We start from the raw sequence: 26,522 nt of genomic DNA, 5'->3' as shown, positions 1-26,522 counted from the left end.
TGACATTGGGGGGGATGGAGGCCAAGAGGAGCGCGATGCCACATCCAGTGGGAGTACTTCTGTGATGTCATTTCTGGTGACACGTGACTTCCAGTGGTGGGGCAGGGAGGTGTGGCCTGATAACATCACTTCCAGGGTTTTTTGAAGCTTGAAGAATGTTTCAGGGGCTTCTTGACATTAAAGAGGTTGAGAAAGGCTGCCTTAAGAGAACCATCCCTGTAAACTTTGGTGCACATCCTGAATTACCATGTCTTGCTTTGTCTCCTTAAACTAATTCCCTCAGCTAAATTAGGAGAACTCCTATTTAGATCACATAAGAGTGCCTCATTTGAGGTAAGTGTTTCCCTTAGCTTTATTCTAGTAAAATCTGCAGAAAGGCTCAGCCAGCAGATAGAGCTGCTGCTATTACATTCTTTGCCTTCCTTGCACCTCTACAGGCTGCATCACAAAACTGCACTAAAAGTAAAATAAATGTGAAGGCATTTGCTGAATGTTATTATTTCGGCTGCACAGGCCAGGTTGCCAATCTCCAGGTGAGGCCTGAAGGTCTCTTAGAAATACAACTCATCTCCAGACTACAAAAATAAGTTCTCCTGGGGGGAAATGCTTGCTGTGGACTCTGGGGCATTATACCTCATTGAGGTCTGTCTCCAGTCTCTGCCCCTAAATCTTGAGACATTTCCCATTGCAGATTTAGAAGCCTTATTCACAGGCCCTCCAATTGATTTGGCCCCCTGAATTTTGTCCCCAAGTCCCCGTCCACCACCCCGGAAGCCCTGGATAATTTTGGCCACATCATGGGAAAGGTATAAAAGTTTAATAACCTGCACTTTGAATCGGGTCCAGATGGAGCAGCAGCCAGTGCTGTTTCTCTGAGACAGGAGGTACTTATACTGTTCAATAGCTTCACTGGCAGGAGGCAGACTGGAGCACCGTAAAAAGCAGCAGTGAGCATACCTATTTAACCTCTTCTTTGTGGGCCATTTCCTCCCTTCAAATCTCCCACATCATGGCTTACCCTGGCAAATAGGCAACTGGAACCCACTCATAGAACAAATGAACAGTTGGCATGGGAAAAAGCAATCACCATTTTTGCATACCCCACCCCTAGTATTGCCAACTGCCAGGGGGAAATTCCTGCCCTCCTCCTATACCTTTGAAAGTATCTGGACATTCCCTAATTCAATGGGCAAAGCTTTCATGGCATCAATCAAAATGCTATTATTGACTGGTTTCTGTAGATATAACTGCTGTTAACAAAACATCTAGAGGAACTGGTTAAAAATGGACATTTCCCCCACCCCCAACCCTCTCTTCTCAGAATGCCCCACTTCCAAAGCCACTTTTCAGTAAAGAGGCAAATCAATGGACTGATTTTGATTTGAATGTGCTATTTCATATGATGACTTTTCAAAAGATCCCATGCGAGACCTACATGGATACATTTGTTTACTCTGAGTGCATTATTTATTTGACTTCCCTGTGTATTCTGGAAAGGGTCAAATAAGAATCCTGTACATAGAATCCAACTAGGATTCTGCTCAAGAGATAATTGTTAGAGTAGCTATCTGGATATCTCATTCCTGTGCAATTTTTATACATTATATTCATGGCATAACCTCAAAAAGTCATCCCACCATCAACAAATTTATGTGAGAACTGACATTTTTGTTACTTTGCATGTAAACATACTCTCTGTGAGCAGAAAAAAATTCTCTCCTAGGAATTGAAGTAAATGACGGTAAACAAGCCATTATTCTGCCTACACATTTGCTTATTTAGCTTAATATTCTAACCCAACATTACTGCATTTCCTAGGCAATCGAGGCACCTGACTTTTAACTCCTCTCACAAATGACTTTCATTTCCTTTGAGGATACATAATGTATCATCTCCAGCTTTGTGAATGTGAGGGCTAACATGTTATTCTCCTGCTCTCAGCCTTATGGTAACCTGTATTGTTTGTACAGCCTTGAAGAGGGTTCTGATGAACTGCAGGCTTTTATATTTTCAAAGAGAGAGGCTCCATTTCTGCCCCTTCATCCTCCATCCAATACTGCATCTGTGGGCACAACTACAAGAGAGCCAGTTTGGTGTAGTGGTTAGGAGTGCGGACTTCTAATCTGGCATGCCAGGTTCGATTCTGCGCTCCCCCACATGCAACCAGCTGGGTGACCTTGGGCTCGCCCTGGCACTGATAAAACTGTTCTGACCGGGCAGTGATATCAGGGCTCTCTCAGCCTCACCCACCCCACAGGGTGTCTGTTGTGGGGAGAGGAATGGGAAGGCGACTGTAAGCCGCTTTGAGCCTCCTTCGGGTAGGGAAAAGCAGCATATAAGAACCAACTCTTCTTCTTCTTCTTCTTCTTCTTCTACTTAGGATTTGAGGAGTTTACCTGCCTGGTCCAATTTCCTAACTGCTAGGCCAGATAGCCATCTGACGGAGAGGCTGATTCTGTGAGGGCTCTGGGGGGGCAGGTTACAGTGGATGAGAGATAGGGATGTGAGTGTCTTGTGTAGTGCAGGGGATTGGACTAGATCAGTGGTCCCCAACCTTTTTATCACCGGGGACCGGTCAACACTTAACAATTTTACTGAGGCCCGGGGGGGGGGATCTTTTGCCGAGGGACGTCGCTACCACCGCCTGAGCCCCTGCTCCGCTTGCTTTCCCACCAGTGCCCCTGACTTCCTGCCACCCGCTTGGGGGCTCTGCCAGCAGCAGCTGCGCAGTGCCACACCAAGGGGGAGTCCCAGCCATGGCGGCCACTGGAGAGCACCAAAGGTGAGCCAACGGTGGAGTGGAAGGGCAGCCACTGAGGCAGCAGCCGGGGAAGAGGAGCTGCGGCCCGGTACCAACTGGCCCATGGACCGGTACCTGTCCCCGGACCGGGGGTTGGGGACTACTGAACTAGATGACCCATGTGGTCCCTTCCAACTCTATGATTCTATGATTCTGGGTTCTAATGCAGAATTCACCACTGGGGTGCTTATTCCACGATGTGTGTGTTAAATGCCATCAAGTAACTTCTGATGCATGGTAACACTGTGAATTAATGACCTCCAAATCATCCTATCATTAACAGCCTCACTCAGGTCTGGCAAACTGATGGCCACGGCTTCCTTTATTGAATCAGTCTATCTCATGTTGAATCTTCCTCTTCTCCTGCTGCCTTCCACTTTTGCTAGTGTTATTATCTTTTCCAGTGACTCTGGAATGAAGTACAATAGCCACAGTTTGGTTATCTTAGCTTCTAAGGAGAGTTCAGGTTTGATCCATAATCTATTTACACACCCATACATAGCAATGGAGAATGGCACGATATAAATTATTTTGGTCCTGACACATCTGTTCATTATTTCTACCATACAGAAACCTAAGTAAAATTTCTCTTACCACTTTCACCACCAGAATATTTTAGAGATATGCCTGTAGTTCTCTGAAAATTAAAGTCTCTGTCTCTTTAAAGGTTCTTCTTTCAAATAAATACTCTGGCCTTTCCTTGGTCTCCTGTCCCCAATTATTCTGGACATAGGGGAAGTCTTGGGAATATAGCTTGGTAGAGTAAATGAGGCAGGAAGCTGCTCATCTTGATAAAGATGGGTCCTGCTTTTATATGAGTATGGGCAAACAACTGAAATGCCAATTTCATCAAATGAATTTGATCTAGTTGTGGGAACCAAAATTTCATGACAGAGGAAATGGTGATGGTTGGGCAGGAGAAGGCAGTTCTTCACGTATCTTAATCCTAAACCATGTAGAACTTTCTAGGCTGAAGGAGACGGATGTTCTGAGTTGTGCCTTGAAGCAAACACCCAGCTAGTGTAAAACCCTTAAGACTAGCAAAATGCAATCCCCAGTAATTTACATTTGCTAGCATAATAGCTGATGCATTTTGAACCAGCTGAGAGCTCCAAACTGATGTCTAAATAGGGACTATTTGTATAGAGAAACTGTTTGGAATACTTACTTGTTCTGTTCAGGTCTAGCTGCTCTTGGGTACTTTTAGATGAAAACAAAAACTGGCAGCTGTCTCCACTGCTGCCAAAACAGCTGTGAAGTGCCATAAGCCCTACTGCTGGGAAACAGACATATCTCAGAAAGGTATGTTTAATGAAAACATGACATTGACTCAATGAAGAAGCACAAGCCATCTGCTGTACAGGCAGCTGTATACTGTTGCTCAGTACTGGGCTATCTTGCCAGGGAAGCTCATGCAGTGATTTCGAGCCTCACGTGTCATTGGAGCAAAGCAATAATCTGTGGTTTTTGTTCCAACTGGAACCCAAAAACATGATTCTAATCTAGCATGGAATCAATTGAAATCTGACCAAATTTCCAGGCTCCAATTGGGTACAGTTGCTAATATAAATTTCTTAATTTGTTATTGTCGGGTTTCAGTATTTGGATGAAGAGGAGGAAGCAAGCCTCAACCACCATCTTTGACTGAACTGGAAAGCAGAACTAAACAATCCTGACAGCTGTTTCTCAAGGCAGCTCTTTTTCTCTTCAGCTCTGTGGACAGGGAGGAAAGAGTTTCCCTCTCGCCTGTACAATACGCTGACTTGGATTCACCCAGATTCCATACCCTTCTCTGCTTTGTCAGATTGGAGAAGAGAAGAGGAAAATTAAACAACGTTTAACAGTTCCAGACATGACAGACATGGAGGGAGGGCAAACCCTTGTTAACAGTATGCTGGGTACTCTGTACATTGCACTGGTGCGGCTTGAACTGGGCTGAGAGTAATGTGACTGGCTGAAGGTCACCCAGCAAACTTCCATGGCATGAGTGGAGATTCGAACCTGGATTTCCCAGATCCTAGTCTGATCCTTTAAGCACTACACCATGCTGGCTCTCCTTATGGAGGAAAAAGAAGAAGAGTTGATTTTAAGAAGAAGAAGACGAAGAAGAAGACGAAGAAGACAACGATGACGAAGAAGTTAGTTCTTATATGTCCCTACCTCTATCCGAAGGAGTCTCAAAGCAGCTTACAGTCGCCTTCCCTTTCCTCTCTCCACAACAGACACCCTGTGAGGTAGGTGAGGCTGAGAGAGCCCTGATATCACTGCTTGGTCAGAACAGCTTTATAAGTGCTGTGGCAAGCCCAAGGTCACCCAGCTTGGCTGCATGTACAAGATCGTAGAATCAAACCTAGCTTGCCAGATTAGAAGTCCACACTCCTAACCACTACACCAAACTGGCTTAAAGCAGCATGCAATCGCCTTCCCTTCCTCTCCCCACAACAGACACCCTGTGAGGTAGGCGAAGCTGAGGGAGCTCTGCAGTCAGAACAGCTCTAACAGGACTGTGACTGGCCCAAGGTCACCCAATTTGTGAAGGAGCAGGGAATCAAACACACCTTGTCAGACTAAAGGTAAAGGTATCCCCTGTGCAAGCACCGGGTCATGTCTGACCCTTGGGGTGACGCCCTCTAGCGTTTTCTTGGCAGACTCAATACGGGGTGGTTTGCCAGTGCCTTCCCCAGTCATTACCGCTTACCCCCCAGCAAGCTGGGTACTCATTTTACCGACCTCAGAAGGATGGAAGGCTGAGTCAACCTTGAGCCGGCTGCTGGGATTGAATTCCCAGCCTTTCAGGCTACATGTCTGCTGCCTTACCACTCTGCGCCACAAGACGCTCTTTGTCAGATTAGAAGCTCCTAACCATTACATCATGCTGGCTAGTGTTGGAATTTGAAGAATAAAAATTGACTGACATTATTATATATACAAAGTTAAATACATTTTTATTTCACTATCTGTGTTTCTTTTCTGGCCACTGAATACAAAGTTTGTATTCACAGAAGCTAAGCAGACAAGGGCAAAGCACCTCCCAGTGCCCTACAGGGTTGCCATAAGTCAGCTGGGACTAGATGGCATAATAAACAGAGAGGGAGTATTAGGGAGGCCAGTTCCTTTGATATTCTGTGGGCCTCAAACATAGGCCTGCTAGAACAATTCTGTTGCGCAGTCCTTGTGGAACGGTTACAGATCTTGCAGGGCCCTGATGTCACTCAGAAGAATGTTCCGCCAGGCTGGATCCAGGGCTGAGGAAGCCCGGCTCTGGTTGAGGCCAGCTTTATCTCTCAGGGGCCCAGGACCTTCAGCAGATTTTGCAAGCTGAAGCACAGGCTCTCTTCAGAGGCATAGGGGATTTTAAGTTGTGACTCGATGACCCTTTCCACTGCCACAGTCTACTTGTCTCATGGGGATTCAAATGAAGCAAGAAAGGAAATCTGCCAGCTAGTCAATAAACATAGTTCATAATCGAAAAGGTTCTTTATGTAGTTTGTTAATCCAAGGTTTTAGAAAATAGTGAGAAATAATCAAAACGGGGTCCCAGGTAAAATTCCTATTTTCAACAGGAATCCTTCCTCAGTGATTACTTCCTCAGTATGGTGACGGCTTTTTACAACTGAATAATAAGTAATTGTGAATCTCAAAGTATCACTTGGGCTGCAAGCTCAGAATATACTGGGGTGCATTCAAAAGGGATTAGAAAATATGATTATATTTGAGTCTTGACAGCAAAGGCTCCTAGTCAAACACTGTAATGCAGTGGGGCTGGGGCTGAAGAACTGGAAGGGAAGAACTGTAATGCAGTGGGGCTGGGGCTGAAGAACTGGAAGGGGAAAACACACTGCCGCTATAGAGGCAATCCCCTGAGTTTATCCATTATGCTACAGCTCTGCTTTCTGTGCAATAATTTATTTATTTTATTTATCATTGTACTTGTATACCCCCGCTCCCGGGAACAGGCTTGTGGCGGTTCACAAAAACGAGAAAAACAGCAATATCAATTAATAGTACTCCAATAAGACAATTTAAGCAGATATAAATACAATTACAAAACGCTGGTATACTAAATTAAAAATCACTCCCCATATTCTGGGCATCAATTTTAATACTGATAAAATGTGTACCGGCTGGGAGATGGAATGCCTTCCTGAACTATTCTATTTGCACATTTTGTGAAATGATAGACATTTGGGGGCCTTCCCAGTAGCCTCAGACAAACCATTCCATAATGTGGCAGCCACCATGGCAAATGCACCTGAGTGATCAGTTGCCAATTGTACCTGTTTGAAGAGTGGTACCTTCACAAGTCTTTGCTCTGATGAGTGAAGCTGCCACAGGAGAAGCAGTCCTGCAGGTGCATAAGTTCAATTCCATTAAGGGTGTTATAGGAGACAGTTACAACCTTGAATTGAGCCTGATAACTGGTCAGTAACCAATGGCGTCTCTGCAGTGTTGGAGTGATAAACACATTCTGCTTAGCACCTGATAGTAACCAGGCTGGAGTTTCCAAGTAGGATTTAAGAGCAGACCCATGTAGAGAACATTACTAGGGATGGGCACACACTGGTTTGAACCATGAGCCATCACGAGCTTTTAGCAGTCAAGCAAACTAGTTCAGTCTGTGAAGTTTGTGACCCTGTGCAAGCTAGAGACACCAAATTCACAGAAGATCTCTGGCTGATTCTCCTCTATTTTTTCTCCAAGTTTTGTAAGAACTGTAATGATGGGGTCTGATGCTTCCAGAAAGTGCTTTGGGGGAAAATGACATGCAGTCATGTTCTTCAGGTCCTCAGACTTACTGGTCAAGATTACCGCCATCTTATCAGAATTCAGTTTCAGTTTGTTTGCCCTTAGCCCTGGGTCCTGCTCATAATGAATGACTGAAGCCAATCCAAAACACATCTTTAAATCCCTACTTCTACCTCCAAACATCTCAACAAGATGGCATGGTTCACTATGTCAAAGACTGCCAATAAGTCGAGTAAAAGCTTTTGTCTACATTTAGATGGAGGTCATTCATTAGGGTCACCTGCACTGTCTCCATCCCTTAGCCTGGTTTGAAACTGGACTCAAAGGGGCTAGACAGATAATTTATCCAGGAACTCCTGGAATTGCTCTGCAATTTTGCCCATAAAAAAGTACGTAATAGGTTGGCTAAAGTCAAAACCAAGGACGAGAAACAGTATGGCTATTAAGTCTGGCCTTAAAAATTTCAGAATGTTACTACATGAGAGAGGAAAGTGCTCACACAAACACAGATACAGACACAGTTCCCCATCTTATATGACTTACTACTTCCTTCCAGAATTCCCCAAATGCACATGTCAGTCTGGAAGAAAACATTGTCCACTGCACACCCTGGCCCCTGGATTCAACCCCTGCTGCCTCCAACAAAAAGGGACTGAAGTAGGAAGGCTAGGGAAGTTTTGTGAGGGGAACAATTCTGAGCAGCGATAGAAGTGAGGAGGGGCCCTGTTCCATTTCTCTACAGATACCCAGCTACTTGCTGCCCTGTGGGGTTCAAAATACAGTCAAAAATAAGCTTCAAGCCATTCAGTAGCAAGAACAGGCTGGAGGGCAATTTGGAGCACAACAGCAGCCATTGGGAAAAGAGATAAAGAATTCTTTTTACTCCTCCCCCCTACAGTGATCAGGAAAAAGGGTCTCATTATGTGTGTTTGTCTCTAACACATGTGGGCAATTACTGTAGACAGTACTGAGCTAAATTGTCTAATTCACTATATGGTAACTTTATGGCTGCGATCCAGAGAATATTTTTCTAGGAGTAAGGCCCAGTGTATAACACTGAACTTACATCTGAGTACACTGACCTGGGCTGAGTCTGCACTGGACTTCTTTTTCCCTCTGAGTTCGAATTTAAAAAATGCCATCTTCATCTAATCTGATTTCCATTTTGTTACTGAGCACTTTAAATTCACCCTCTGCAACATCTATGATAGATCAGCGGTGACACTACCTTTTCTCCAGGATATCAAGGAGTGGATATAACTTGCTGCATTTGAGATAAGCACTCCGAAAGCCCCAGTATTGCAAGTGTAGATGTTGGCATTTTGCCAGGTTAACTTCCTTCCCCTTCTCTGCATTTCTAATGCTGACATAGTGTGGTAGTCTGTTGCTGGTTGGTCAGAGCATCAATTGAAAGACTGCAGGAAAACTTGTTTCCGGTTGCCATTCCCTTGCAGGATTTATTCTTGCCCTCATTTTGGGATCCATTTTAAAGTGACTGTGCTCCAAAAGCCCATATTTCTATGAGCAGAGGTTCGCCTTTTGGATTTACTTTCCCCTCTTCATTCTCTGTGAGGCTGCTACCCACCCACCCCGCCCTACTCACACAGGAAAAGAAAGATAAACAAGCAGCCTTGTGCTCCACTTGTCCCTCTCCTGGCTTGCTCTGGGTGCAGAGACAAAAGGCCGGAAATAAACCCTTCTCCAACCTTGGCTGGAGCTTCACCTGATTCCCCCGCAATCAAACAGGAAGGAGACCAAAAATTGGGACAATGCAAGTACAGAAGGGGGACCTGTTTTAAGCTGGGAAAAAGGAAGGCTGCAGATCCAGATTCAGTTTGCTCAGAATCTGGCAGGATCTACAGTGGAAAAATGTAAGTGCAGATTCTACCCTGGATAGCCCAGGCAAGCCTGAACCCATCAGGTATTGGAAGCTAATCAGGGCTAACCCTGGCTAGTATTTGAATGGGGGCCTTCCAAGGATTTGGATGGAGTTCCTCCAAGGAACACTCAGGGCCATAATGCAGAGTCAGGTAATGGCAAGCCACCTCCAAATATCCCCCACCTGACTGCCAGACAGTCCTCGGATCTGGCTACACACATCATATGATGAGCAATACTTCTGAGTAGACCTGCTAGTTGGGATTGCTCCCTATGGATTTTCAAATATTTTGAGAGGCTGCCATTTTTTATATCAGCATCTTCCATTTGATTATACACTAAAGATTAGGTCTTACCTTACTCTGGAAGGTCCAGTATAGATAAAAGCCCTTTGGATCTACCCGCAGAATCACAGGAGAAGCATTTGTAGTGTCCTGAAAGGAAAATGGATCAGAAAATTTCATTTCTCAAAGCAATTCATGGGAAGAGGTCAAATTGGAGCAGATGGCCTTTAAGATTTCTTCCCATCCTATAAATCCAGGGGCCTACTTCTGTCCATGGATACTCATGAAGTGCAATCTGTCTATCATTTAAAAGGTACAAACTTTCCTGGAACAGGTCAGGGAGGGAAAAACTGGAACTTCCCATTATTCTCCTCCATCTCTTACACTCGAAGAATGTTCTTCTTGAAAAATGAAAACATGTCCGATTTCTGCCATTATGACCATGAATTTATTTGTGCCAACATCTTTCTGTAAAGCACCCAGGAAACCTGGTTACTGGGCTTGTTGTAGGGCTTGTAAGATGGAGCTCTTATGGCTGAGGCCAGCTTGGACAATCTTATAAATTGAACATCAAGGGGCCTCCCCTGCTCTCTCTTGGCTGTCTACTCTTATTCGCTTTCCTCTAAGCAAGAAGGAAAAATAACCACCCAAACATATGTCCACCAACAGGTCCAGCCAATGAGATCTGGCACATGGTTTAGTGTATTATTTACAATAAATGATTGATTTTAATTGTATTTATTTGAATGACTATACACTGCCCCGAGACCACAGGCTTGATAGGGGCAGTCGGTAAATGCAAGTAATAAATAAATAAAGTCAACAATCAAAACCCTTCAACCTGAGAATTTGGGTGAAAGGATCATTTCAAAAGTCCATTAAGGAGAGGAAAAATAAATATTACAGTTAATGTCTTTTGAATATATCCTTTTGCTTCTTTTCTTATTCTTCTAAAAAGCCCCACTCACAAGAGGCAAGTACTTGGCAGAACTTTCTCTGGGGACAATATGTCCCTCCATCTATAAGGGACAGCAGCATCACCAGGAAATAGGCTTTGATATCACGCTGTCAGCATTTCTCTTAAGCCGCTCATGAATATAAAACATTAATTTATACTGAATCAGGACTCTGGTCCTTCAAGTTCAGTATACTCTATTTGAGCTAGCTGCAAATCTCCAGAACCTTAGGCAAAGAAACATCTTTCCTAACAGTGCCTCTCTGAGATCTTTTCCTAGAGATGTCAGGCACTAAAACTGGGACCTTCCACACCAAAAACTTGTACTTTTCCACTGAGCTGTGGCCCCCTGGAACCATGTTCCACCTGGTCATTTCCTTCATATTTTTTAATGTGTTTCAGTCTGCCATGCAAAGGCAGGATATCAGGCTTTTTCATAAAGATGTATGGATTTAATCCAGACTGACTTTCTTAGTCAGGAGTGGTTTCCGATACTAAACAAGACACACACGTGTTTCAGCTACTTCCCCAAAATTGCTTGGAAGATCAGAATTAGTGCTGTTTTCAACAGGAACTGAGACAGGCATGCTCTTCCACCAGGCTGAATTATATCAAAGAACCAGCATGATTTGAACGGCTGCGTTCCATTGTGCAAACTGATGGCAGTGATGCTGTAAAGATAAGGCTTTCTCTTTTATTAGATTCCTAATTCATCTTGGTAAAATCCAAATTTAATCTCAGTGGGATGGAAAGAGAGATTTCAATGCAGTTAATCCAGTATGATTGGTAGGTGAATCAATTGACCCACATGGTCACATGAGTATTTTGAAGTCTCTGCACATGTCCAGCGAGACATAATATAGCTGCTGATGCATCAGTAGGGATGGGCAATAAGTGGCTCACAAACTAATGTTTGTGATGAATTTTGGCCGGTTTGCAATTCACAAACTGAAGTCTGTGGCACGTCAACCAGCATGAACTTTCCACAAACTTTCAAGATTTTGGAGGTTTGTTAATGGATACATTTCCAGACAGACAGTTTCCACTTGATCAATGCTTACCAAACTTCAAATTTGGAATTCTCCAGTCTGTGTGTTTGGTATGCATAGTTTGCAGGAAGTTTGTTCTATATACTTCTGAATTTGTGCCTGATATTGCCCCAGTATCTTACTTGGGGGCATCTTCTTGATGTGGGGGGGGGCATATCTTTGACCTCCTTAATCTAATATGTGCATAAATTGGAGGACACGTAGAGGAGCATCAACAGGAGGTCTCCTGTGAGTTTGATGTCTCTGGCTTGCACATGGTCTGTTCTATACACTCCTAACCCTTCCTGGACCTGGGCCTCATTTCCCCAGAAAGCACTTTCTTGGAGACAGCTTTTGGGGGCACATAACTTGGACCCTGCAAATCCATTCCTCCCCAAACGCAGAGGGCACATAAAGGGGAGTTAGCTGGGGATCCCCTGAGAGTTTGGTGTCTCTGGCATTCTTGAGAGGGCATTCTACCAATTCATCTCTAATGGCTCTGTATGTTGATGTGGCCTGAGGATGCCACTATAGCATATCACTGGATGACCTCATTGTGCTTCCCATGGTGGGGCTTTCTGTAGCCTTGAGCCTGTGGAGCCACACTAGGCTCTGTAAATGTCTGATCTGTTTCATCAGTGTCAATGCTGAGTTCCTGTTGGAGCAGAATTCAGTGCCAATTCTACAGGAAGGGAGTGGTCATGTTGTAAGAACTGACATATAATTTGTTCCAGTAAGAACATTTGTTGTATTTACCAATACTTTGTGCTAACATCAATTTAAGCAACAAGGCAGGAAAAGAAGAAGAGTTGGTTTTTATACTCAACTTTTCTCTACTCTAAAGAGTATCAAAGCAGCTTAAAATCACCTTTCTCTACCTCTCCTAGCAAAAGGCACCTTGTGGGATACGAGGGGCTCAGAGAGTTCTGAGAGAAGGTCACCCAGCAGGCTTCATGTGAAGGAGGACTGGGGAATCAAATGCCAGAACATGTGAGGATATGCAGATTCAGGCTCAGGGTTCTGTACTTGGTAAAAGATAAGGGATGCACTTTTGTATATCCAGAGACCTGAAGGGGCCTAAATGTGCTAAGCAGTGGTTCAATAAAAAGATAAGGCAGAAAGATGTTGAAACTGAATGCGTTCACAGTGTGCTCTTATCTTCCTCTTAGCAGAAACCAAGTATAAGAAACTGCACACTAAGAGGTTTGCCACTAGACTCTCCCCCATCCCCACACCTCCAGCAAGGAGATAAGAAAAGGAAATAACTCATATTCTGATGGTTTTCTTCCTCTTGTCAACTTGCCACTGCTCTGTCCATGTGTTCTAGCCCCACAGCCATCTTCCATAGAGGGCCTCACAGAGAACCAAAAATGTGTTTTCTGTTTTGGGGAGCAGAAGTATGAAAGTTCTCATACTAATATGACACATTCTTATATTTAACTAGGGGCCAAGCCTGTTGCATTCAGGAATACGACGGGTGCTATATTAGGGGGGTGGAGTGGAAGAACTCTGCAGCTGGCCTCCCCCTCCCCCCAGTCCTGGAAAGGCCACAGGCAGCTGTTAGGGAACTCACCGGCAGAGGAAGCTCTCGTGCGGCAGAGATCTGCAGCCTCCAAGCCTCAGAGGGAGGAGGGGGTGGTCAGGGGTGGGAGACGGAAGGTGATTGGCTGGACACTGGACAGACAGGCAAGCTGGTTGAGGAGGAGGCACTCAGGGGTGGGACAGCCACCCTATGTGGGTGTTAAGTGTGGCACTTAAGCCATGAGACCAGCTCCTCCTCTAAGGCCTTACCAGAAATATATAGTGGAACAGATTTGCTCTATGTATGTATGCAAAGCAGGGACTTGTGTACATTATTCCTAGTACTTCTAACCTTTCCCTATGTACACAACAGGAATTTGTGCACACTACAAGCTGGTTCACACTGCTGTACATGCATTCTAACCATTTTTGGACATATACATAAGAGAACAATTGTAATATGAGAATGTTATTACCAATTCCACCTCAGGCATGAGTGTACCAAATTAGCTCAGGTAGTACATTATCTCAACTTTCAGTGTAGAGATGCCCGTCCCCAGGAGGGACCTTGGGATCCCTCAGAATTACAAATAATCTCCAGACTAAAGAGGTCAGTTCCCCTGGAGAAAATGGCTGTTTTGGTGTATGGGCACCTTAGCACTACACAATACTGAGGCCCCTCCACATCCAATATTTCCCAACCCAAAACTGTCAAGAAGAAGAAGAAGAAGAAGAAGAAGAAGAAGAAGAAGAAGAAGAAGAAGAAGAAGAAGAATCATAGAATCATAGAGTTGGAAGGGGCCATACAGGCCATCTAGTCCAACCCCCTGCTCAACGCAGGATTAGCCCTAAGCTTCCTAAAGCATCCAAGAAAAGTGTGTATCCAACCTTTGCTTGAAGACTTCCAGTGAGGGGGCGCTCACCACCTCCTTAGGCAGCCTATTCCACTGCTGAACTACTCTGACTGTGAAAAACTTTTTCCTGATATCTAGCCTATATCGTTGTAGAAGAAGAGTTGGTTCTTATATGCCGCTTTTCCCTACCCGAAGGAGGCTCAAAGCGGCTCACAGTCGCCTTCCCTTTCCTCTCCCCACAACAGACACCCTGTGGGGTGGGTGAGGCTGAGAGAACCCTGATATCACTGCTCGGTCAGAACAGTTTTATCAGTGCCATGGCGAGCCCAAGGTCACCCAGCTGGTTGCATGTGGGGGAGTGCAGAATCGAACCTGGCATGCCAGATTAGAAGTCCGCACTCCTAACCACTACACCAAACTGGCTCTCAACCCTATGTACCCCAGTAACTTTCATGGGGATCATAACATTGACCTGTGTGATACGTGTCTGTAAGTTTATTAACAAATATTATTATCGTTTGGCCACAGGAAAGCTTTTCAGAAACAGTTTTAATCACTCAGAAACAAAATTAAAATGCCTCATGAAGCAACCTGTAGGCTTAGCAAGAAAAATCAGCATTGCTCCTTTTCCCTACCTTCCCACCTAAGTTTGTGTGTGTGTGTGTATACATACACACATGCCTGTATTGTCCACAAAGAGGAATATGTGTATTCATGCACATACAATGGAAGAACAGTAAATCCTCTTTTTATTTCCTCCAGGAACCCCCAACCCCAGCCTCCAGGAACCATTACAGGAAAAACCATCATACTCACATCATCCCATTTGATAAAGCGTTCTCCCTTGGTCAGGTATTCCTTCACCTCAGGGGGAGTCAGTATAGGGCTGAGCACTGACATTCTGGCCCACCAGTCTTGCCCCTGGATCGTGAGCCTCTTGTTCTTGGCTGCTTCCTTCCTGCCTTCAGACCCTCTGGGCCTCCTCACATGGCGTTCTCTGCTTCTTCAGGAACCCAAAAGCTAGAAGAAACACTGGGATGGCTCCAAAAGACCAATGAGGAGACACGGATCTGCATGGCAAATTTACAGCTTCCAAAACAAACCGGTGAGCTCTGCAAAGGCAAAGGCCCGACTGTGGGATGGGCTGTCAGTCGATCAACAGACTACTCAGTTTCAACTCTGCAGAAATCCACAAGCCAGGACTTCCTGTTGTCAGCTTCCCCAAAAATGCTTCTGCTTCTCTCCTCTTAGCTTCACCAGCTGATTTAAAAAGTATTTTGAGAGGGTTAAAAGAATTTCAAAATTGCCTCTTTGGAACTGATTGCTGTCTTTGAAGTACATGCACACAGACATACACACACACAAACAAGGAACTGAGACTAAGATAGGTGGGTAAATGTTCCTTTTTAACAACAAACCTTCTGACTTGACACTTGCAGCAAAACATTTGGATCAAGAACAGTGGTTGAAAGGTTTAGATATAGCTACTGAAGCATTTGTGTGCCTCTGAAACAGGCTTTCTCAACCAGGGTTTTGTGAAACTCTGGGGTTTCCTGGTAGCCCTGGAAGGGCTTTTTAAAAATTATTAAACATTTATTGGGTGATACATGACTCGGTGCTTGCACAGGGGATACCTTTACCATTTTATAACCATATATAGTTATGTTGACCTGTCCCCTCCCAAAATGGTCAATAATGGGCTTGGGGAGGGGGAAGGGAAGGGGCCCTGGGTGGGCGTGTACACAGCTTTGCATCCCAACCATATTCTGTATGATTGCAGCACTTCTGGGGCTTCTCAGTGCCTGAAGAATGTTTCATGGGTGCCTCAATGGCAAAAAAGTTGAGAAAGGCTTCTCTGGAAAGATTTCCATGGGGGGTTCTACATCACAAAGCACCCCTTGCAATGTGGGTTGCAAGGAAAGGTGGAGGTAGGAAAGATACTTGCCAGGTGGAAAGCCTTCTGTGAGATGCTGGAATGGATCTAAGCTAAAGATTTCCTGTTGCTAGACAATATGAAAGCTCTAAACACTACATCATCCTATTCTTGCCACCCTTTTTTACAATTTTAAAAGTTTCATTTTTGATCTTTCTCTTTGATTGCAATCCAAGGCCCTACTGTACTCTTAAAGCACAGAAGTGTTCGTTGAGCCCTTTAAAAATAAGGTTTTCACAGAGTAAAGCTCTGTTGTTTCAGGGATATGACTTTTGATTTTACTTTATCTCATGTTTTGTGATTGTTGGAGGCTGTGTAAAAGTCTCTCTCCAGCACTGCAGTGTTTCTCTCCCCTAATTTGTTTTAAATGGCCATGCTCAATCCTGCCTGCCCCTGGGGCATACCATGACAGGCATTTTACAAAAACCTGCAGACTATCACTCAGCTGAAAACATATGGTCCTAGGGATACCAGTCCCTGGTGAGGCCTGGGGTTCATCTTATTTTATTTTAGATAAATAAGCGATTGATGTGATTTGGAGATCAATTGTAATTCTAGGAGATCTCGAACCCCCACCTGGAGGTTGGCAACTCTAGAGCCTGGCAACCTTAGGGAAGACTCTATCTTCTAGGCTTTGCTGTGATCTCTTCCAAAACTTCACAACAAAATGGAACCAGGGAAGTGTTGGGGAGGGGTCTGCTTCAGAATGGCAACAAATCCAGCAGGATAAATAATTTGCGTGGAAAAGGAAACAGCCATGATTCAGTATCAAGCAGGAGGCATCTTTGGGCCTGTCCAGATCAGCAGTTTTTGTACTGGACTCTATGTTCCGCCACTAGTTCATTCTCCTTTTCTGGCTGGGCTCCTCCCCACCACATCCATAGCGCTCCAAATAAATGTCTTTAGGGCTGGCCATCGTCCTCCATCTGTGTTACTGGAGGCTTCTGTTTTAAAGTGAATTTGCCCCACAGCATTTATTGGCCTAGAAATGCTGTTCATTACATCTGCTAATTTATTCTAGCAGAAACCAAATCTGGATGCGTCAAGGATCAGGAACCCAATGCCTTGGCAAACACATCTCATGGTTCCTTCCTACCATCTTGTCTTTCCCTGCAATCTGCATTAACTTTCCTGGGATGTATCTGGAAGCACGGGTGCATGGATGCATTATGTAAATTCATATTGTATGTATGCAGGAAAAAAGTCTCTGAGCCAGCAATTCCATGAAGCCTGCCTCAACAGGAAACAAGTAAAGATGAATATTGGGGCAGGGAGAGACTGTAAATATAAATGAAATAACATACCCTTAAAGTTGTAGGTCAGGCTTTCCCAACCAGGGTTTTGTGACAGCCCTGGAAGGGTTTTGCAAATGGGTGGGGATTAATTTTGTATTAAACATTTATTATTATTAATAATAATCTTTATAATAATTGCTCCTTATATTGGGAAACAGCCTCCTGGGAGGAGACTGTCCATGGCCCTGTCCGTCCAGGTCCACCCTGATTGGCCCTCCCCCTCCAGCTCCCGCCCTCCCTCCTTGCCTGCTAGTAGCGCCACTGCCTCCAGACAGGGCTTTGCTGCCGAATGGGAGGCTGGGCTGCAGAGATGCTGCTGATGGATAGGAGCCAGGGGGGAGGCTTTCCAGCCTCCCTTCAGCAGAAAGCCATGTTGCTGCCTCGCAGGGTTTTGCCGCCGAAGAGAGGCTGCCCCTGGGGGGGGGGGGAGCCTTTCCAGCCTCCCTTGGGCTTTGCCACCAAAGACAGGCTGCCCCTGGGGGGAGGGGAAGGTTTTCCAGCCTCCCTTGGGCTGCAAAGCCCTGTTGCCGCTTCGCGGAGGGGCTCGCAGCCGCGAGGGGCCTTCCCCTACCCCTTTCACAGCCAATTTTTAAAATGGGCTTTGCTACTAGTAATAATAATTATTATTATACACCACCCTCCCTTGTGGCTGAGGGCAGTCTATCATGTGATATGACCATATATGGTCATGAGCCCCATTAGCCAATGATGGGCCTGGAGGGGGTGGGAAGGGGAGGGGCCCAGGTTGGGTGTACACACAGCTATGCTTCCCATCCATATTCTGTACAATCACACAACTTTGGGGGTTTCTCAAAGCTTGAAGAATGTTTCAGGGGTTTCTCAATGGTAAAAAAGTTAAGAAAGGCTGCTATAGGTGCCTGACCTAAGCTGCTTTAACAGTCCCTAGGTTCCCCTTCCAGGGGTATCCCAGGCACCAGTATTCTGGGTGGGGAGTAGTTGACCTCCAACTTCTCAGCAACTCACCAAACGACAATATCGAAGAAGCTTGGAGGAAAGCCACAGGAACTAAAATGGTATAATATATATATATATATATATATATATATATATATATATATATATATATATACATTTGGAGTTTTTATGCCCTTATTGACTCACACTGCTATGGGGATGGGGGTTGTGCTTCTCTCCGTATATTGTTGTCTGGAATTTCCAGCTTCAGATATTCTACAAAAGATAGAAGTGTATAGAGGCCCTAACAGTGCACAAAATAGTGTCCTGACAAATAAAACTGAGCCAGAACCAGAGATGGCCCAATGTGTGCTGGGACTTGGGTCAGAAGGACCTATTGATGCCCCACAATATTAAAAACAGAATAATACACTAAATAATTATTCAGGTGTGTAACCGTGTTGGTCTGGAGCAACAGAACAGAAGGCTGATAAAGTTTAATTCAAGTTTTCCTGTGCAAAGTGTGTATGGACACAAAAACTTGTACCTTTAATACAACAAAATAACGAACTGTGTTGACTTGAAACTCCAGGTGCTTGCCCTGTCCTCTCTGCAAGTGCTTGGAATGTTTCCAGGAGGAAGGCAGTCTTCTGTGCTGGGGGAAAGGTGGGTGGTGCCACTGGTCTAGGTGGGAGATTTGGGGCAGAGGAGCAAACAAAACCAGTGTAGAGTTTGCCCAAAACATCTATCCTCTTTTGAATAAAGCAAATCACAGGCTGGTTAAACCATCTATTTGCATCTGAGTTATTTCCATATTCAGGCTGAGATTCCACAAGTTTCCTCCTATGAAAATCAGGTGTTAGTTTTCAGCCATGATTGTATTCCATGTGCCTTGCAAAAACATATCACAGGGAGCAGAGACGTTCTCTAAAAAACCCTGCTGCATATGGTCTAAGCTCACATATTTGCATTTTAATTTTTATACTTATTATTTATTGAACTTATATCCTGCTGCTTTCCAAACACTCGCAGCAGCTTACAAACATATTCTGCTGCTGCTCAACCTTTTAGGTTCCCAACTCTGGATTGGGAAACCCTGGAGATTTGGGGGTGGAGCCTAGGTAGTACAGGGGGAGCACCTGGTGGTGGGAACCCGACCAGGTAAGACTAACAGGATGCAAATGTGAGAATGGGCATTTGCCTTTAAATGCACCAATAAAGCAGGAGATCGGCTAGCCATGGCTGCTGTCACCCTCCCTGCTCCCTCCCCTACTTGCAGCAAGCCAAACTGAGGGAGGGAGGGAGGGAGGGAAAGAGAGGGGGGGGGGACAGACCAATTGCCATAACTTTCTCATGGGGCAGTTAAAGATTTATTTTCAAAATTACAAACTGGTAATTTATCCCCCCCCCCCAAAAAAATAGCTTGCTAAATTGTGCTGCAGCCAGCTTGGTGCATTGGTTAGGAGTGCAGACTTCTAATCTGGCGAGCCAGATTTGATTCCCTGCTCCTCCCCCATATGCAGCCAGCTGGGTGACCTTGGGCTTGCCAAAGCACTGATTAAGCTGTTCTTTTGGAGCAGTGATATCAGGGCTCTCTCAGCCTCACCTACCTCACAGGGTGTCTGTTGTGAGGAGAGGAAAGGGAAGACGAATGTAAGCCACTTTGAGACTCCTTCAGGTAGAGAAAAGTGGCATATAAGCACCAACTCTTTTTCTTCTAAACTCCACTGTTATGCCCCCCAAATGCCCCTTTTTCTAGCTGAGGATTCCTGGCTGTATATTCCAAGGTCTGCTTTATATTTTGATTTAAATTGTTGGATGAAACTTTGCCCTCTCATGGTGAGTCTGTGAAACTACACACACCACCATGAAAGTGTACAGCCGCTGTCATCGTCATCATCATAAATAATAATCTGATCCACATAGTATTCCAAGCCTCTTCCAATGCTCTGTCCTATTCGTGCTGGGTCGACATACCTTTTCCTTCACTTCTCTGTGATACTATCTGCAATTCTGGCCATCCTTTATTTGTGCTCAGTTTCTAGCAAACAAACTGTTTCTGTAGTGTGCTACCTTATGCCAGACACCTCAGGCTGTGCCAATTAGGAGTTTACGCATCTCCACATCCCCCCCCCCCCAACACAGATACCTAATTAATGTCAGGCAGTCATGGACATTAACAAGCAAGTTGCAAATCCCAGTTAAAACAGAGGCTTGGTTGTACTAAGCTGAGTTCCTTACTTTCTGTCCCTCCCAATCTCTTTCCTTTTTGTTTTAAAAAGACACACATACCACAATCTAGGGGTCCTTCCAGATCTTGATCCAGGGCTGCCACAGAAATAAAGAACAGTCAACTCACAGTGCAGAATTCCCCATCCCCAATCCATTTTGTCATTCCTCCTTTCTGATACACCACAGTGTGCAATCTATGAAAACCAGACTATGACTCCACTCTCTTATTTCAGATTGCTATGAATCTCTGCATTGCAAGCAGCTTGACAGCGGTGCTGTCTGACCCAACTCTCTCCTAGTCTTGCTGATGTGATTCCCACAACAGATTCAGGCTCTACCAAAACATTGTTCAACTATAGCTGAAAACAAAATTAAACTGCTGTCCACCCTGCTGTGCAGGTAGGCAGGGAATGGACAGCAGGACCACCATTAGGCTTGTCCAAAGAATCATATCTTAATTTACCTTTTCTATCACAGTCTATTTGGACTTGCTGTCAAGAAATAAAGAAGGGTTCAGACAGCAACTCAAGGAAATGATATTGTCCTGGTTGGGAAAGAGGGTGGACCTTTAGGGCATAATCCAGGGCCACTTGAGCCAATGGGCAAGTTTTTTGTGGGGTTTCTGGTACATTTCATATAGTGTCCTCTGATCAGAACTGTCCTCAGCTCACTGCTGGAGGGACTGAAACCCACAAGTTTTAAGTAAATGGTTTTAACTTGGACTGATTTTAAAGTTATTTTAATGTATGTATTATATATGGATTGTTGTGAGCCGCCCTGAGCCTTTGGAGAAGGTGGCATACAGATCTGAAAAATAAAGAAAATTGGACAGAGCAAAGGCCAGAATATCCATTAACCTAGAACTCAGGGAGCACAAACTTTCAGCTTCCTTCCTTTCTCCTTGTAGGCTATCCACGCCTAGCTGGAAAAGTTCGTCAGGACATTTTGCGCATAACAACTAAGGCCTGGGCCAGCACTCATCTGGTTGTAGGTCTAATCCCCGCTTCCAGATGAGGTCAGAACCAGCCCAGGACTGGCCCGACTCAAGCCTTTGGTTGCCCCACAGCAAGGGAATGGGGATTCTTCCATGTTCCCTTCCTTGCCATGGGTAACATGAGGACCTCTGTTGGGTCAGGCCCATCTGGCAGTCCTCCCCCAGAAGGGACAAAATAATTCCCCAGTTGGCTCACTGCAGAGCAACTGGGGGCATTTTTTTTTATTTTCAAGAAGGTGAGAATGCAATCCCACCTTCTTGAAAAAAAAATTTTTTAAACCCAGTGCCACTGTGAAGCCCTTCGGAACCTCTCCATCCTGGCTGCCTCATTTGGAGGCACAAATTCAGGGTGGACCAGGTCCAGCGGGAAAAATGCTCCCCTGTCTGGACCTGGGAAGAGGTGGGGCAAATTGCCGCATTGCAAACACCCAGTGGCAGCCTGGCACAGTGCCGCTGATGTGGAATAGGTACAGGAGACCATCATAAATCCTGGCTGCTCCAGCTAAGGTATACCTGCTTGTCAGAATGATTTTGGTTTCTAAATGCCATGGCTATCCTTGCCCTGTAGGTGGTGCTGACACATTTCTAAGTGGGTCATTTTGGGAATTGAAAATAAAACATAGCCTTATGACCCACCCAAAACCCCTCACTTAACCATCTATATTAATTTTAATAGACTATATACAAGCAGCTATTTGAGTCCAGGTTTTAAGGTTGCTTTATCCTACTTGTAACAAAGGTCTTTGTTAAACAAATTTACCTTCTTGAAGCCATTGCCCCCCCCCCCCCAAAAAAGTGTTGGAACATGCAGGATCTGTAGTGTGCATGATTCAACAGATTATGAAGAATATCGTACAGGGGGCATCGGAGGAGATGGATAGTTAGCATATTTAGATAGGAACCTGCTGGTATTTTCAAGTAATCTCCTCCTGTGTCCTGATTGGCTCCATTGGAGGTTTCCTGCTTTTCTGAGCAGGTTTCCACCCTTTTTGCCTTCAGGTGAAAAACTACCATTAGTCAGTTGACCAGGGTGCTCTCTCTCTCTCTCTCTCTCTTTACAAAGTTGTCTCAATTCTCAATAAAGCTATTTATTCATAAAGCAGCTGGTACCCAGCCCCTTTGAATCATAGGGTTTGAATCTCCAGGGTCATCTAGTCCAACCCCCATGCAGAATGCAGGAAATTCACAACTACATGCCCACCCACAGTGACCCCAGTTCCATATCCAGATCATGCCTCCCCCCCCCCCAAAAAAAAAACAAAAACAAAACACAGAATCCCTGGCCAGTCTGGCCTGGAAGAAAGTTGCTTCCCAAACCAAAAGTGATGATCAGCATCTCCCTGGGCATGTAAAAAAGGGCCACAAGAGCCAAGCACTGACACAATCCCTTCTGCCCACCCACTTACAATCTGCCAATTTCCTGATCTCTTGACCTGCCCACCATCTGTTTACAACTCTTGAGCATGTGGTCTTATAGTGCAACAAACATGTGCCTTGCCATTTCAGTTTAGGAGAGAAAGGGGGGAGACTGAAGGACTCTCTTCCCTTTGTGCTGCATTCCTGACCCAATTTGTGCCCCAGCTCGGTTGGGGGCATCCATTCCTTGTCATACAGTTGAATTGGGAGCCCAGAGCGGACTGGCTGGCAGAGGTCATGTCAAGCTTCCACATTCTTATCATGTACAGTCCTCCTCAGTGACTAGAGGCCATAGGGTCCAGCTCATCCCCTCAGAAAGCGGCCGCTCTCTCTCATAGTGGCTGCACGGGGTGCAGAAAGGGAGAGGAAGTTAGCGGCCATGCACTTTGGGAGGACAAATGGGATCCCGCACTCACCCCTCCAATTCTCCTCCTTAGACTGGATTTGTCTTAACATTTGTTGCAGCCGAGGGGCCTACAGTTGGCCTGACAAAGGTGACCCTGACTTTTCGCTATAAAGCAATCCCTGTACAAACCAGAACCCTCCCCCCCCCCCAACCACCCATAGAAGAAACCATTCAATAAAGCCTGAAGCGACAGTGTAGGTGACAGTTTCTGGGCTCAAGGAGGATGCTGACATTCAGGGACACAAACCTTTCCTTCTGGCTAAGGAATGTCACATCTCCCGTATCCTCCCCCCCCTTTTTTCAGGCCTTCTGTGAAGGGAGCCTCTAACAGCCCCTGACTGAGGCGAGGAATATATTTCCAAGAGCAACACTGGGGTGTCTGTGAGCATGGGCATGCTTTCCTTTTGAGGGGGGAAGCTTTCCCCTTCTGCCTAACCACTTACAGGAATAAAAAGTAAGTGGTCAATAATATTAAACATATATGACTGCAATACAAATCCAGGGCTACTAAATCAGAGACAAATCACAATGTCCATTTGTGACACAATAACGTTACAGAAAATGTTATTTTATAGTTTAATGTAATCTAGACTTCTGCGTAGTTGTATTTATTTGTGGCAAGTCATTTAACATACACAGATTAGCATGGGGCCCCTGGGCAAGTGCCCATCGGGCCCATGCATTAAGACAGCCCTGATTAACAGGCTTAGCAGAGTGATTTTGCTTAGCATTGTGCTGTTGATCATAGTAAGGGAGAGGAAACTCATATTAAACCAAGGTGCAAAACTTGTCTTCTTATGTGTTTGTGCTGCTCTGTGTGCTACACCCACCCGCTACTGTTTGTAGATCCTGGCCAGCAAGTCAGATCTGTGGCTCCTTTCATTTCTATTAGGTCTGTTGCCACACACATAGAGTTGGCTGTAGGAGTGCAGTAGGAGCGCTGTTTCTGTACATTTTCATTCACTGGTGAGGGTCGCTAGGCTGCGGCCAGGTCAACCCATGTTTCTGTCTCTAAATGCATAGATGAAGCACAAGGTGGGGCAGCCCTCAGTCATTAATCTTTTCAGCCACTCTCCTGCTCCCTTTCTCACAGGCTGCTATGAGCACCATTGGGGAAAAGGCTGCCCCCTGTAGCATATCTCGCTTTCTACCTATCAGGGCTAAACGTATGAGCATGTGTGATCTCTATCAGTAAAATAGAGAAAAGTTAGTGTCTTTCCCTTGCACCATGACCCCAATCCCAATTGGGGACTCCAAACTCACAGTGACCTTCTAGCACTAAAAACACACCAGGAGGTTGGACTACAAATCTGCTCTGGAAAGGGCATCTCATCCCTTAGAGTTTTGCACTCAGACACAAGCCTTTCCAGCACTTTACAGCATTGATGTGCTGAGTGGCTTTGCACATAGACCAGTGCTGGTGAACTATATGGCAGCTAGAAGTCTTGCAAGCCCAGGGGATCCCAGAGAGCTTTTCTTTGCCACACTGGGCAATGCCACTCCTTTTAGCACCAAAGGACAAGGTCAGGCCTTTTTTGTATGGGGGACAGGGGTGGGAAGAGTATCGCCTTAGTCCTCTTTCAAGATAAACCACATGACAGTGCTCAACTACTTATAAAGGTGTTGGTGATGTTTTTGTATTGCGGATCTTTGTTCTTGGATTGCATTTAGGATTTCCCTCTTTGTGCTGAGAAGCAGGAGGAGTATGAAGGCATGCCATTTTCAATGTTTGCCTGACAGGTATATGAGCCCTTCAAAGCCAGCCATCAAGTAAAAACAAACCCATGCCCAAATTAATATGATTTTGAGAAACTCTTGGAAAGGATGACCAAATGACAAAACAAGTTTTCATTCTGTAATCTAGCGATCCCCAACCTGTGGGCCGGGGACCACATGTGGTCCGTCGACTAATTGGAGGTGGGCCACGAAGGACGCCTTCTCCCCCCCTCCCCCGGCCCTTTACAACACACTTCGGGTGTCATTGTCTCCCATCACTCCCAGATGGGACTATCTCGTTGCAGAGAAACAAGCTCAGGGTTCCCATTGATTTGTCATTGTCATGAGTTAAAATTTCCATGAAAATAAAATGTTCCTTATGTTCATTGTTGTGGCGTGTCTGTATCTTATTTTGAAGGGATGTTTAAACATTACCATAGCGATCAGAGAGCGTTAGGGCAGTGGTTGAGAGTAGAGGAGTAAACTACCCCCCCTCCCACCGGGCCTCACTAAAATTGTCAAGCGTTGAGTGGTCCCCGGTGATAAAAAGGTTGGGAACCACTGCTGTAACCCAAGTTAATTTATCCACAGCCACTACAGCTTCATCTCGCTGACAGCAGGGACAAGGCCAAAAAACATTGTGGGAGATACGCCTGCCCCTTTTTCTCAGTGGAATGTGCTTTGCATGTCTTTATGGATGCCTGTCATCCTTGGTGGGCCCGGGGGGTGATTTTTATCTGAAGAATCCACAAGCATTTGGAGAGAATGGAGCAACAGAACTTCTAAAATGCTGGCAACAGAGCATTCAACCCATTTCCCATGCAATGGCGCTCTACACGCCTTGTTCCCATGTTATGGAATAGAAGGGTTGACAGTCAGGTATGAACTGTGGGTTCTCCTCACTTCCAGGAGATGGAGATTGCACTGGGGATACCCAGGTTGAATTGGGACTATGGCATGTGTGGACAACAAGCTTTGTGTCTCTCCAACCACCCTCAGCGCAACTCTGGGACCACATTTGAACCAGGGACTTCCTGGTTCCTGTTTTTAACCTGGGAGTTGCAAAGACTGTAGCCCCCATATGCCAAAGAAAAGCAGTTTGGCCTGTGTTAATGGTTGGAGGAAAAGAAGGGAAATATATTTCTCCCTACCCTGCTCGCAAGATAAAAAGAGTTTTGACTTCTTTTTCCCTTGTGAGACACTGTGGGATTTGAGGGTATGAGAAAGTATTTTGTTGCTTCCAGAATCAATTATAAGCTTCCCAGGCTAGGCTGAAACATAACGACAGGAAATGAGATGGTGAAATACGGATATTCTGTAAGAAAAAATAAAGCCACAGGGGGGAGGGGGAAAATACGCTTATTGACGGAGAGATCTCCAGTAATACAGCCTCCTCCTCAGTATAATGCATTCAACAGCTAGCTCCTGTTCTGCATCTAAGAGGCTGAATTTCAGAGGACGTGATGGGCTTAAAATTAGGAAGCACACAGTGAGACTGTTAAGTTCTCATGCAGTGCATAAACGAAGCAATTCTGTGAAAAGTAAAGGC

General features: G+C 45.2%; 1 protein-coding gene across 4 annotated transcripts in view; it reads right to left on the bottom strand.

Moving 5' to 3' along the window:
• PLCB2 (phospholipase C beta 2) overlaps positions 1-20,629 on the bottom strand; it is a 77,910-nt gene extending 57,281 nt beyond the window's left edge. For 2 of the 4 annotated variants that reach the window (XR_013228441.1, XR_013228442.1), the window contains exons 1-3: positions 20,502-20,629; positions 14,883-15,326; positions 9,781-9,858 (exon numbers count right to left, since the gene is read on the bottom strand). Coding sequence is in view for 1 of the 4 variants with exons in the window: in XM_077322906.1 (XP_077179021.1) it covers positions 9,781-9,858; positions 14,883-14,966 (162 nt within the window). In the remaining 3 variants the exon portion in view is untranslated. The remainder of the gene's footprint in view (positions 1-9,780; positions 9,859-14,882; positions 15,327-20,501) is intronic. The other 2 variants (XR_013228440.1, XM_077322906.1) reach the window with 1 other exon arrangement.
• Between the last annotated feature and the right edge of the window lie 5,893 nt (positions 20,630-26,522).

This window comes from Paroedura picta, chromosome 2 (genome assembly GCF_049243985.1).
Source record: "Paroedura picta isolate Pp20150507F chromosome 2, Ppicta_v3.0, whole genome shotgun sequence".
In the NCBI taxonomy this organism is placed as follows: Eukaryota; Metazoa; Chordata; class Lepidosauria; order Squamata; family Gekkonidae; genus Paroedura; species Paroedura picta.
The sequence above is the reverse complement of the archived record's forward strand: the minus strand, read 5'-3'. Positions and strand labels throughout refer to the sequence as shown.